The 13250-nt window shown below is 35.8% G+C and overlaps 1 protein-coding gene across 1 annotated transcript in view; it reads left to right on the top strand.

Moving 5' to 3' along the window:
• Positions 1-8315, top strand: part of NELL2 (neural EGFL like 2) — a 556616-nt gene extending 548301 nt beyond the window's left edge. Inside the window, exons 18-20 of the mRNA XM_053719205.1 lie at positions 929-1105; positions 6415-6639; positions 8247-8315. Coding sequence (XP_053575180.1) covers positions 929-1105; positions 6415-6639; positions 8247-8315 — 471 coding nt within the window. The remainder of the gene's footprint in view (positions 1-928; positions 1106-6414; positions 6640-8246) is intronic.
• The last annotated feature ends 4935 nt before the right edge of the window (positions 8316-13250 follow it).

Raw genomic sequence — 13250 nt, 5'->3', positions numbered from 1 at the left:
CCCAAGTAGGCCCAGGAGTAGCAATGCATTACAGGGAGCAAGATGCTGATTGGTGGCTGCACAAATATGCCTCATGTCATTGGCTTACCTGATGTGTTCAGCTAGTTTTCAGTAATGCATTACTGCTTCTTAACAAAACATACCTAGAGAATTAAGCAAATGTTATAATACAAGTAAAGAGGGAACTTGATTAAAATTGTATGAATTATGAAAATGCTTGTTTCATGCCCCCCCTCCCCAACAAATACTATAAATACAGAAAGATCAACCTACTGCATTTTGCAGAATTGTACCAGTGTGTGCTCTGGGACACGTTCCCTCTTTTTTTACATGTCCTGGTTGCACCAATTTCCCCATAAATATCCAGCTGTTATTTTGGACATCTTTGCTACACCTTCAGACTGTTATTACTCACAGACTGCCTCACCTCCGCCCCAGACCACTAACAAACTGCTCCACGAGCCTTTGGAAACAAAAAGTTGAATGTTATGGTAATGTATAAGGTGTTGAGTTAATTATTTGTGGCAAAAATCAGTTAACTCTCTTGTGTACAAATAAGTAAAAGCTTTTTGAAATGAAGGCAAAATTAACAGAAAATGTAACTGAGTCCTCGGAAAATGGTTTATTCATCACAAGAATATTAATTATTTTAAAAAAAATAAAGCTTTGTAATACACTTTGAAACATTCTCTTTTAAAAAGAAGAGAAAAAAATAGTATTGAGCCCTTTAATTAAGCATGAATAGTTATTTAATTTACATTGTATTGACTTCAATTTAAAGGAATAAATGAATTTGTTTATTAATCTTTCAATCACTACACAGAATAAATCTGTTCTGTGCTCTATTACATATTGTTTTACCATTTAACTTTTTTATTTTCCTGCTTGGACAAATAGAAATCTTGTTTTGCTTTTTTTAATATTTCAGACTGGGCTAGTAATGTGCCGGAGGATGGTGTGTGACTGTGAGAATCCTACTGTAGATCTCTTTTGTTGTCCTGAATGTGATCCGAGACTCAGCAGCCAATGCTTGCATCAGAGCGGCGAGTTTACCTATAAAAGTGGCGATACATGGGTGCAGAACTGTCAGCAGTGCAGATGTTTGGTGAGTCAAGAAATGACCACTTAACCATTCATAGCTTCTGCTCTCATTAGTTTCAAGAATCTTATAGCATAGTCTTTTTAGTTAAAAATTTCATACAGCCATTTCTTTGTATTTTGCATTGCCAACCAGAAAAGCTTTTTCAGCCTATGACTGCATAGGGCTTTGAAACAGATAGGAAAGACAAATTAAACTTGCATTATAGAGAGAACATGTCATTTCAAGACACTTTTAAATTGACTTCTGTTATCATATTTGGTATCCTTTGCTGAAAAGAAGATGTACATATCCTCAGCTAGCTGGTGATTTGTGACTATACACTCACCAAGTGTTTTCATCTAGGTCCCAGTAGTGCATTTATGCTCATGAGCTGACTTTAATCATGTTGTCATGTTGACTTTTAAAAACATACCTATATGCAAGAAATAATACAAAAAAAAATGCTCTAACTTATTAAAGCATTTTCTTTTTCCACATATCCATTAAACTACATTAGCAGTTCTCTGTGACTTAACAATTTGAATTGTTCTTTAGCTACAACAAAAGTGCCTTAAGGCTAGAGCATTGATTGGAGAACAATTAAAACCTTTGGGCGGTCGGGAGCGCAGGGATTTTGAATTTCAGAGCTATATTAGAAAGTAAGCTATAGCGCATCTTCATTACATTTAACTCCATCTAAAATATCACTAACATTCCAGATCTGTTTTTATAAAGGGGAGAGTTAACTATTACTTAAATGTGTTTAGATACAGCGCTCAATTTTAATCAACTTCCCAATTGACTTATTATCAAAATGTTCACCATTTTTTTATAAGCACACATTTACTTTCTGAGGCACCAGCTGCAACTGAGCATGTGCAAGATTTCAGTGTCTATATATGTGTATACTGTATATATATATATATATATATATAACACACCGTATAAATATATATATATATATATATATATATATATTATATATATATATATGCATATACACCGTCTAAATAAAAAAAAAAATATATATATATATATATATATATATACACACACACCGTCTAAATATATATATATCCAGAAATGGTAGAAACTGCAATATCACTAAACAAAAATAATGACAACCAAGGTGAAGGCAGGGACGATAGATAGAAAGTATACAAACCACACTCTATGGGTTTCAGACAAACTTCCGTATTTCTTTATTCTGTTGACGTTTCGAGGAAGGGGAGATTCTCGAAACGTCATCAGAATAAAGAAATACAGAAGTTTGCCTGTGGTCTGTATACTTTAAATTTATATATATATATATATCTCAATAAACAATGGCTTGCACTCACTGGTCTTTTCAAAAACGTGCCTTTATTGTAACGTTTCAGGAACCATATCCCCTTCCTCAAACAGAGAAACACAGTGAAAAACAAACATTTATAGGACACACATCCAATAAACACAAACCACACCACCTAATTAAAAAAAATAATGCCAAGTGGTAGTCCTAGCAACACAAGTAAACAAACAAATAAATTGAACACCCTCAATTCCTCTATTCACTGTAGAGGACAAATTAGTGAACATAAAACAACATCAAATGAATGAGAGTGAAGATTAAAAATCAGCCAGAGATTACAGTCGCAAGCATCCAATAGATATGACAAATTAAACAGGTGAATCCTAAAATTCATACACAGTAAACATTAGGCAGGTACACAAGCTAGCAATCAAGTATACTATGTCAGCAAGATATGTGCTGATACAAAATAACCTGGAGTACCTGAAACTTATTTTGTGCAAAAACAGAGACAGAGGGATGCCAAACAGCTCTCGTGCTGTCAGAGTGTGTCCGATCAGAGATGCAGGTGACTTCATCGCGTACAAACAGCTATGGAAACAGAGCTCGTATCAGCTGCTCTGCTCGATCAAGACACGCACTGTCAGCATGGCACAGAGCGAAAAGATGAGGGAAGACAATAGAGAATAAAGAGTGATAGAAACTAATAAACAGTATAGGCACAAAGAGCCTACAGTAGGGGAAGCTACATCGTGCCGGGGTGGACAGCACCAAGGGAATGTAAATACTGCACATCAATAGAACAAATAGATACTGCCAATACCCATGCAGTACAGGGAAAATAATGCATTTAAATTTTTAGCATGTAAGCAAATATAGAAATAAAAAATAAAAGCCTACATAACTATACAGGGACTATAAGCCAAGTGTAGGAGAAAATGTGTCATGCACATTATGTGTTGGAACAAATATGGATTAAAACAAATATGAACTAAAGTAAAGGGCTCTTGGACCCCCATATGGGGGGATTTGTAGAGATCCACACACTCATAGAATATAACATAATAGTGAATGCATGAATTTGATATTAATAAGATGGTAGCGCATAGTAGATGTCCAGAATGGATCGTGAGCTCTCAAAACTGGATCAAATGGACAGACTCATTAAAGAGCAAACTCATTAAAGGAAGCAGTGCCAATCAAGCATGGAATTTAATCCATGTGACTGTATAGTGTTTAAACGGTATGTCCATCTAGCTTCAATATGGAGGAGAATCTTATTTCTGTCACCACCACATCTCAAGGGGGGAACATGGTCGATCAGGATGAACCAGAGGTCCATTGTATTGTGGCCAGCTTCCATAAAGTGTCTTGCGACAGGTTAGTCACTCTTGTTGTTCTTGATGGCAGCTCTAATCGCTGATCTGTGGTTTGCCATTCTTGTACGAGTGTCATCAGTAGTTTTTCCCACGTAGAATTTGGCACAACTACAGCTTAACAGATATACAGTGTATTTCATTGTGCAGGTCAGCTGGTGGCTGATGGTATATTTTTTTTATGTGGGTGTCCGAACGTAGCCCCCGGGAGCATAGAGTTGCACGTGGTACACCCTATGCAACAATAACAACCCATCTTCTTTGGTTGTAACCAGGTCGTATCCTGGTAGCAGTGGGTGGGTGGGTCTTCATGATCAAGTCCCTTAAACTTGTATTCCTTTTATAGCCTAAACGAGGTGGAGCCCATTTAGAGAGTGGCAGATTCAGATCCCCTTGCAGGATGTGCCAGTGTTGGTGTAGGCTCGTTCTAGCCAGTCTTGAGTCAGGGGAATATTTGGTACTTGACCCCTCATCCCTGGGGCGGATCTGATCAGCACCCATGCACTTTTCTCTTGCCTGTCTAATGGTCCTCAGATGGTATCCTCTAACCAGAAATTTGTTGCTCATAGCCTCGAGTTGTTGGATTTGATTATTGGTATCACTGTTATTCCTGATGACTCTAGTTAATTGTGCTTGCGGGATGGCCTGTAGTAGAGCCCCAGGGTGGCAAATTGTAGCATGTAGAAGTGAATTTCGATTGGTGGGTTTTTGGTAAAGACTGGTGCCCAATTTCCTCCGAACCTTGTATATTCTCAAGTTGAGGAAATCCATTGATTCCTGATGGAGGTTGATCTTAAATTTCATCGGGCTGTCAAGTTGGTTCAACGTCTCAAACCATGTACTGAGGTCCATATCATGAACAGGTCGTCGATGTATCTTCGGTAGAAAACTACCTATTTTTTCTGGTAAATCATCAAGTTGCCACCTCAGGTTCGTCCTGATCGACCCCCTTGAGACGTGTTGGTGACAGAAATAAGATTCTCCTCCAGATTGAAGCTAGATGGACATACTGTTTAAACACTATACAGCCACATAGATTAAATTCCATGCTTGATTGGCACTGCCTCCTTTAATGAGTTTGCTCTTTAATGAGTCTGTCCATTTGATCCAGTTTTGAGAGCTCACAAACCATTATGGACATCTACTATGCACTACCATCTTATTAATATCAAATTCATACATTCACTATGTTATATGAGCATGTGGATCTCTACTAATCCACCCATATGGGGGTCCAAAAGCCCTTTACTTTAGTTCATATTTGTTCTAATCCATATTTGTTTCAACACATAATGTGCATGACACATTTTCTCCTACACTTGGCTTATAGTCCCTGCATAGTTACGTAGGTTTTTATTATCGTTTTCTATATTTGCTTATATGCTAAAAATTTAAATGCATTCTTTTCCTTGTACTGCATGTGTATTGGCAGTATCTATTTGTTCTATTGATGTTCAGTATTTACATTCCCTTGGCGCTGTCCACCCCAGCACAATGTAGTTTCCCCTACTGTAGGCTCTTTGTGCCTATACTGTTTGTTAGTGTCTATCACTCTATTCTCTATTGTCTTCCCTCATCTTTTCCCTCAAGTTTCAGGTACTCCAGGTTATTTTGTATCAGCACGTATCTTGCTGACATAGTATACTTGATCGCTAGCGTGTGTACCTGCCTAATATTTACTGTGTATGAATTTTAGGATTCACCTGTTTAACCCTTTCGTGACAGGGTTAAAGTGCCTACATCGGAACAACTGTTCCGATGTAGACAAATTGAAACTACGCGATCGTGCATACGATCGCGAGATTTCAATTATTGGATCGCATCTGGGGGGCGTCCCTACAATCCTAGGAACGCCCTCCAGACCGCGATTAAATCCCTGAAGCACAGAAGGCTTCAGGACAGCCGTTAGTTATGACGTTCCATTCCGTCATAACGGCTTTAAAGCCCAGTCTAATTATGACGGAATGGAACGGCATAACGGCTTTAAAAGGTTAATTTGTCTTATCTATTGGATGCTTGTGACTGTGATCTCTGGCTGATTTTTAATCTTCACTCTCATTCTTTTGATGTTGTTTTTTATTCACTAATTTGTCCTCTACAGTGAATAGAGGAATTGAGGGTGTTCAATGTATTTGTTTGTTTATGTTGCTAGGACTACCTACTACTTGGCGTTTTTTTGTTTTAATTAGGGGGTGGGGTTTGTGTTTATTGGATGTGTGTCCTATAAATGTTTGTTTTTCACTGTGTTTCTCTATCTGAGGAAGGGGATACGGTCCCCGAAACGTTACAATAAAGGCACATTTTTTTAAAAGACCAGTGAGTGCCAGCCAATGTTTATCAATGTTTTTCCTGTTTGCACCCTGGCAAGCTGTTTTTTGAATTGAGAGTGCTCTCCACCTGCTAAACTATATTTATATATACACATGTATATACATATATTTATATGCATTTTGTGATTGTCTGATGCTGTCACATGATGCCAGTGGAAGGGAAATGGAACTACCTTTAAAATTTGTGAGAAAAACATCTACTTCTCATTTGAAATTCAGAGTAAGTGCTATAGGATTGCATTGTCTTTTTATTATGTATTTGTTGATTTACAATTCTACTGTATTTAATGGTCCTTTAAGCAGTCTTTATGTTTATTGTATGTCTGTGTATTTTAGCAAGGAGAAATAGATTGCTGGCCCCTGCCATGTCCAGAAGTCGACTGCGAATTTAGTGTGGTCCCAGAAAGCGAGTGCTGTCCACGTTGCATTAATGACCCCTGTCAAGCGGATATTATAAGGAATGACATCACAAAGACTTGTGTGGATGAGACAAATGTGGTTCGCTTTACTGGCTCCACTTGGATTAAGCACGGCACAGAATGCACTCTCTGTCAATGCAAGGTAATACTTTTTTTTTATTAGTGGGACATTCCAGACAAAATTGGAATCCACAGGAATGCATTTCAGTTATGAATAGAAGCATTTTTGTAATATACATGTATTAGCAAAAATGCTTATAATAAAAGCTATAGTTGTTTCAAATGTGTATTTAAGTATGCACCGTGCACCAGCATTTTAAACACAGCACAAGGTGCTTGTACCATCTAGTAATGATTCCTTTTTTAAAGGGACAGGAAACACATTTTTTTCTTTCAGGATTCAGAAAGAGAATGCAATTTTAAACAACTGTACATTTTTCAACTGTTATCTAGTTTGTTTCTTTCTCTTAGTCTTTTTTCAAATATACCTAGATAGGCTCAGGAGCTGCTGATTGGTGGCTGTTTAAAATTGTATGCTAGACCATGAAAGAAAAATTTGGAGTTTCATGTCCCTTTAATTGCTGACATGATAAAAGCCCCACTGCGCTCTGAGCAGCTGCAGTAATTAGCTTCACATGCAAAGAAAAATGGAAACACTAAAAAAGTGAAAACATTTTTACTCAAAGCATTTTTGCCAATAAATGTATACCGCAAATATGTTTCTATTAAAAGATGCAATTCATGTATGTGCATGTAAATTTTGACCAGAATGTCCCTTTGAATCTATATTTTTTTTAGTTTAAAACAAACAAAAAAAAAAAAAAACAGCTCTTTGGATTCTCTTACATAAATAAAAAAATACTTTGCTTTAAGAACTTATCATCTATATGTGAAGCTGAGGATAGAAAGGGCCAGCTGTGTTAACAAAACATGTTAACTAGTATACTGACATTGTATTTACTGATTATTTCAAATTCAACTTACACAAACCCTTAACACAAGATTCATTTAATAACTTTAATTGTATCTTACTATATGATAAAATGTTTGTATGCATGACTATATTGGACAATAAGCTTCTAATTGTATTTGAAATGCACTGTAGCACATTTTAAAAATGACTTTATGTACCTTTAACACAAGATTTTTTTTTTTTGCTAGATGATGCATTATACAAAGATCAAATAAGGATAATATCTAGATATCTTTGTATACACATTTATGATATTAGCTATTGTGTGTTAGTAGAATTCAAGAGACAGAGCCATATGGGAAGACTATATAATCCTGGTGATTTGTATTGCAGTTGATCAATTCATGTTTTGAAGATATAGTGTGAAACCATCATAACTACTTAGCAAGACTTACTATTTATTTTACTACCTTAGCAGGATAAGCAGCTTCAACTTGACCTTCTTTTGGATAAAGCATATGGACATGTAGTTATGACAGATTCTACCTAACCTTATGGAATGTCTGAAAGGACGCTTATTTAAAAAACCCAATATTACTACATATGTAAAATACATTAGTAAAGATCATGAGAATATTTTTAACAAAAATCTACATAATGAAACATTGAATAACTCAAAGATTTTTTTTGTCGTGGTCAAGATCCATATGTTTCTCTTTTTATTGAAGGATAATAATTGATGCACTTTTACAAGTTCTGCTCTTTTGATAGTTGTTGAACTTTGGGGCTCATTGGATATTATAGTTCTAGTTCTTCTCTCTGTGTTTCTCACTCAGTTATTGATGTATTCAATGCCTAGAGCAGTGGAGCTACTTCTTGTTTCTATGAAGCAATTTAAAGTTTGAAAGAGTAATATTATTAATGCAAACTAATTCACGTTTAAAGGTTAATTGAAAGAATAATTAGGCATGGGATACATTAGGGAGGCAAATGTTTCCATTGACATTTGTTCTGCCAACTGAATGTTTCAACAGAACAAATGTTATCATATCATTACTGTGGGAGACCATGCTTTAATCTGCAGGTGGAATTATTTACAAAATTACATATTGTTATCTATTTTATATATGCTCTACTAAATAGATCTTGTGAGAACAATAGTGGTGGCAATAATTTCACACTGGTCAAGAACGATATTTTAATTTAATTTGAAGAAGCTCCAAGGAAGTGCTGCATGGGTTTTTCCACTTAAAGGGACACTGAACCCAAAAAAATTATTTTGTGGTTCAGATAGAGCATGCAATTTTAAGCAACTTTCTAATTTACTTCTATTATCAATGTTTCTTCGTTCTCTTGCGATCTTTATATAAAAAAGAAGGCATCTAAGATTTTTCTTGGTTCAGACTCTGGACAGCAGTTTTTGATTGGTGGACGAACTTATCCACCAATCAGCAAGGACAACCTAGGTTGTTCACCAAAAATGGGCCGGCATCTAAACTTACATTCTTGCATTTCAAATAAAGATACCAAGAGAATAAAGAACATTTGATAATAGGAGTAAATTAGAAAGTTGCTTAAATTTCATGCTCTATCTGAATCACAAAAGAAAAAATTTGGGTTCAGTGTCCCTTTAAGCAGGGTCTACTCTTGTAACAATTAAATATTTTTTTCTTAGCAAAAGAACTTACCTTAAATACCTAAATCCTGAGGGTGAAGGAGATTAAAACATTAGCAACATTTGATGGGCCTGCTTTCTTTAAATACATAACAATCCCACTAATCAAAAATTTGCAAATATATTGAATACTTTAAATAGTAAAATAGGGAAAATTAACTATTTTACCATAGTTTAATAAGGTCCATGAAATTGTTAAAAGGATAATTTAAGTACTGTGTCCTGTTGATAACAATTCAAGAGCCAGATAGCTCTTCATTCCTTGTCCCGTGGTTAAGGAAGCAATTCCGGACCTTTTAAAGCACCTTCAGAAATGTATGTCTCTTTCCTGTATTTTTTTATTTTATATCTTGTTATAATTATCATTTTAGCTTTCTGTTTTGAATATTTAATGAAAGACTGTTTATATTTTAGTATTTTTATTGCCAGATTCACAAAACTGCAAGCTTTTGTGAATCAGTTCTTGAATTTTTAAGTCACAGACTTAGATGAATCAGTAAAACATACTGTATATGGATTTATAAAGTTTTCATAGCCAAGCTAGAATTGGAAAGATAAATTGAACAATGTAATCTAAAGACATATCAAGAATAAAAGAGAAAGCCGAGGAAAAAATTCAAGATTAATTTGACAAGGTCAACAATTCAGGGCAGCAGATGCAACACCTTCAAAATTATGGAAGGAGACTGCACAAAGAATGCATCTGTGCTTTACTATAACAAATTATACATACATTTAATTTATCTTTTTTTATAGCTATTCATATTTTGGGGCTCGTATTTGGTAAATTTTATTTAATGAATTGGCTGAATTAAAAAACACAAAAATTATTCAAAATGGAAGTAACTTTGTGCCAGTCACATTTGCAAAACCCAAATATACTTGTATAGTACTGATGTGGCCCAAATAGGTTTGTGCCAAGTGGAGAAATAACAGAGACCAGACCATAATATCCAAAAAAAAAGTGTAACTTGCTTACAGGCTGATCTTTATTACTGCTAGCAGGACTTCCCTTATAGACAGACAACAGAGAAGTGAGCTTTAGTTATGTGTGACAGCTTTTATACTAGTAACATTCATAGATAAGAGAAATATGTTATTGGCCATTGTTACTTACACCAAACTGCATCACTAGCAGAGGCTGGACAAAAGACAGATAGCAGAAAACAAAGGAGAGATTAATTTCTCTAGCAAAACTAGGTTTTGCTTCTGCTATTATTCATGTCACATAGATTCCCAGCAGACAAGACTACGTGACATGAGCATTTTAGGAAATGGAATCTCATAAAACAGTGGCAAGAGTAGGCCAAAGCAGGCTAATAACAAATATTATATAAAAGTACCATTGACAAATGACACCGAAAACTATCTATGATTGGACTTTTGACACTGTGTGTCAGTGTGTTATGTTACCCTTCATTAATATAAAAAGTTAAGGAAACTATCTTAATTGGTAGGGATTGGTAGGGATAATAAAAAAAATTCTTCAGATAATAATTTTTAATATTTCTGTACAGCTGTATGTTGTTTGTCATTCACCGTTTATTATTATTTTGATTATTATTATACTGACAGATGGTAACATAAGACCATAATAAACTGTATGACCAAAAGTATGTGGGTACAGGTGTTTCAGGCACACTCACTGCTAACAGGTGCATACAATCTAGCACATGACATCTCCATAAACATTGGTAGTACAAAGGGTCATATTAACGAACTAAATATATTGCAAGGATGCTACCTTTCCGCGTCAGTCTGTAAAATTTCTGCTCTACTAGATCTGCCCCTGTAAGTGCTATTATTGTGAAATTGAAGGATCTAGGAGAAACAACAGCCCAGACTCAAAATGGTAGACAATACTAACTCACAGGACGGGGCTGTCGTGCACTGAAGCATGTAATAAGGAAATGTCACCTATCATCTGTTGCATCACTTACTGCAGATTTACAAACTGCCCCTGGAAGCAACATCAATTCAAGAACTGTGTGTTAGGAGATTTGTTAAATGGTTTTCCTTTGTTGAGTAGTTGTACACAAGCCTTACATCAACATGTGCAATGCCAAGGGCTGGCTAGAGTGGTATAAAGTATGCAGCCACTAGACTCGGGAGCATTGAACACATGTACTCTGGAGTGATGAATCACGCTTTGCTATATTGTTTTCTGATGGAAGAATCTGGGTGTGGTAGATGCCAAAAATAAATTTGCTTCCTGCCAGAATGTATAGGGCCTACTGTAAAGTTTGTTGGAGAATGTATAAATGTCTGTGGCTGTTTTTTAGGGTTTTGGCCATGTCCCTTAGTTCCCATGAATGGTCATATTAATGACACTGGATACAAAGACATCTTAGTTGGGTGTGTCCAACTTTGTGGCAACAGTTTGGGGAAGTTCAGGCATGACTGTCGCCTTGTGCACACAGCAAGGTCCATGAGGACATGGATTGATTAGTTTGGTGTGGAGGAACTTGAGCAGCATTCACAGACTGCCGGACCTCACCAATGCTTGTTGGCTCAAAAGGCGCAAATTCCCACAGACACACTCCAAAATCTTGTAGAAAGAGTTTCCAGAAGAGTGGCGTCTGTTATAGCCACAAAGGAGGTGGGCCAATTAAATACTAATGCCCATGTGTTGGAAATGGGATTTCCAACAAGCTTATATAGATGTGATAGTCAGTTGTCTACATACTTTTGGTCATATAGTGTATCTTTTATTTACTTAAAATAAGTTTTTTACCAATATTTTAGTTTAAACACCCTGAAATTATAACCATTTAAGTTCAGGTGGGTAAATGTTGTTTGACAACTGTAGTAAGTTGAAACACCTCCAAGAAGTAACAATGTATGGGAATCCCAAGCCCAGCTCCTTCGTCCTCCCTGCTGGAGTCTGTTCATGCATAACCTGGAAAAAAAATATTTGGAAAGAGACAAAAGCAGTTAACCCTCTGGCTCTGAGAAGTAATGGCACAAAGCAAAGCAAGGCAGGCCTACCTATTGTTCTGTTCAAGTGTGAAGTAATTGATGTGTGGGTAGGTGTTGATATGGTTTCCTTTAACACTCTTGCAAATGGGTCAGTACCATAGCTGAATCAAATCTGATTTATACAAGGTGATGCACAGGTGTGCATGCTCAATGAGTACATGGATTGCAGTTGAGCAGGAATATGAGGTATCAGAGGCAAGAAAGCCAGATAAATAGATAGTAGGTCATATGCATACCTGAACAGGTGTGTATTTAGAAAATGCTTCAAAACTCTCATAGAGCAAGGCAAAGAGTCCTAGCAAACAGGTACTTTGCAGGTATTTGCAGTTATAACAATTGTTGATAATAACGTATGTACTGCAATGTTTCTGGAAAATACAAACAATAATAGAAAAATAAATAGGCATGATATTTGGCAAGAGCTGGATAAACCTTTAGCGAACACTACAATGATAAATAGTACTATAATACTGAATTGCTTAAAATGCTTTATCTGCCAAGGATTTTCCCTTCAAATATTAAAAAACAACCATTTATTTTTAAGCATGCTTGATGTTTAACATAAAATCATATAAGACTTGCATATTTTGAATGTATTAACTTTCAAAGGTACTAGTAATTTTACTAATGAATCTGCAGCTGCAAAACATTTGATGATTTCTCTTGGGTATAAATTACTGGCTTAGAGTGAACCATTAAAGAAGTACAAAATTTGATTAAATATCACATCTGTATTAATTACATTTCTCCGAAGGCGAAAAACTGCTAATGATGCAAAAATGCATATTTTCCATATGCATCTAGTAATATATATGCACCATATAATATATCCACTTTGCTCCACTTTGAGTTAACATGGTACTTTTTGTGAGTGCATCAAATTTACTGCATAACAGGAGCTGTATAGTGTTGTTGACTGCACATGTGTCTAAGTACTGACATGCAGTTATTCCTGCACAGCAGGACTGATATATAGCTAAGAGTAGAACAGGTACAGATTTGTATATGATACAGCCCACGAACAATGGCACTACTCTGGCTTTTCCTCTATAGACAGTATCAATAAGGAGCTAATTAGTATTACGTCTCCCGAAAATTAAAGAGGAAATGGTGCTGGTGCATAAGTATTTAATATGGACACAAAAGAGAAATTGTGGTGTATTAATTCAAATATGTTTGGCAAGTC

The sequence above is a fragment of the Bombina bombina genome, chromosome 6 (assembly GCF_027579735.1).
Source record: "Bombina bombina isolate aBomBom1 chromosome 6, aBomBom1.pri, whole genome shotgun sequence".
Classification (NCBI taxonomy): Eukaryota; Metazoa; Chordata; class Amphibia; order Anura; family Bombinatoridae; genus Bombina; species Bombina bombina.
Note: the sequence above shows the minus strand (reverse complement) of the source record. Positions and strands in the feature narration are given on the sequence as shown.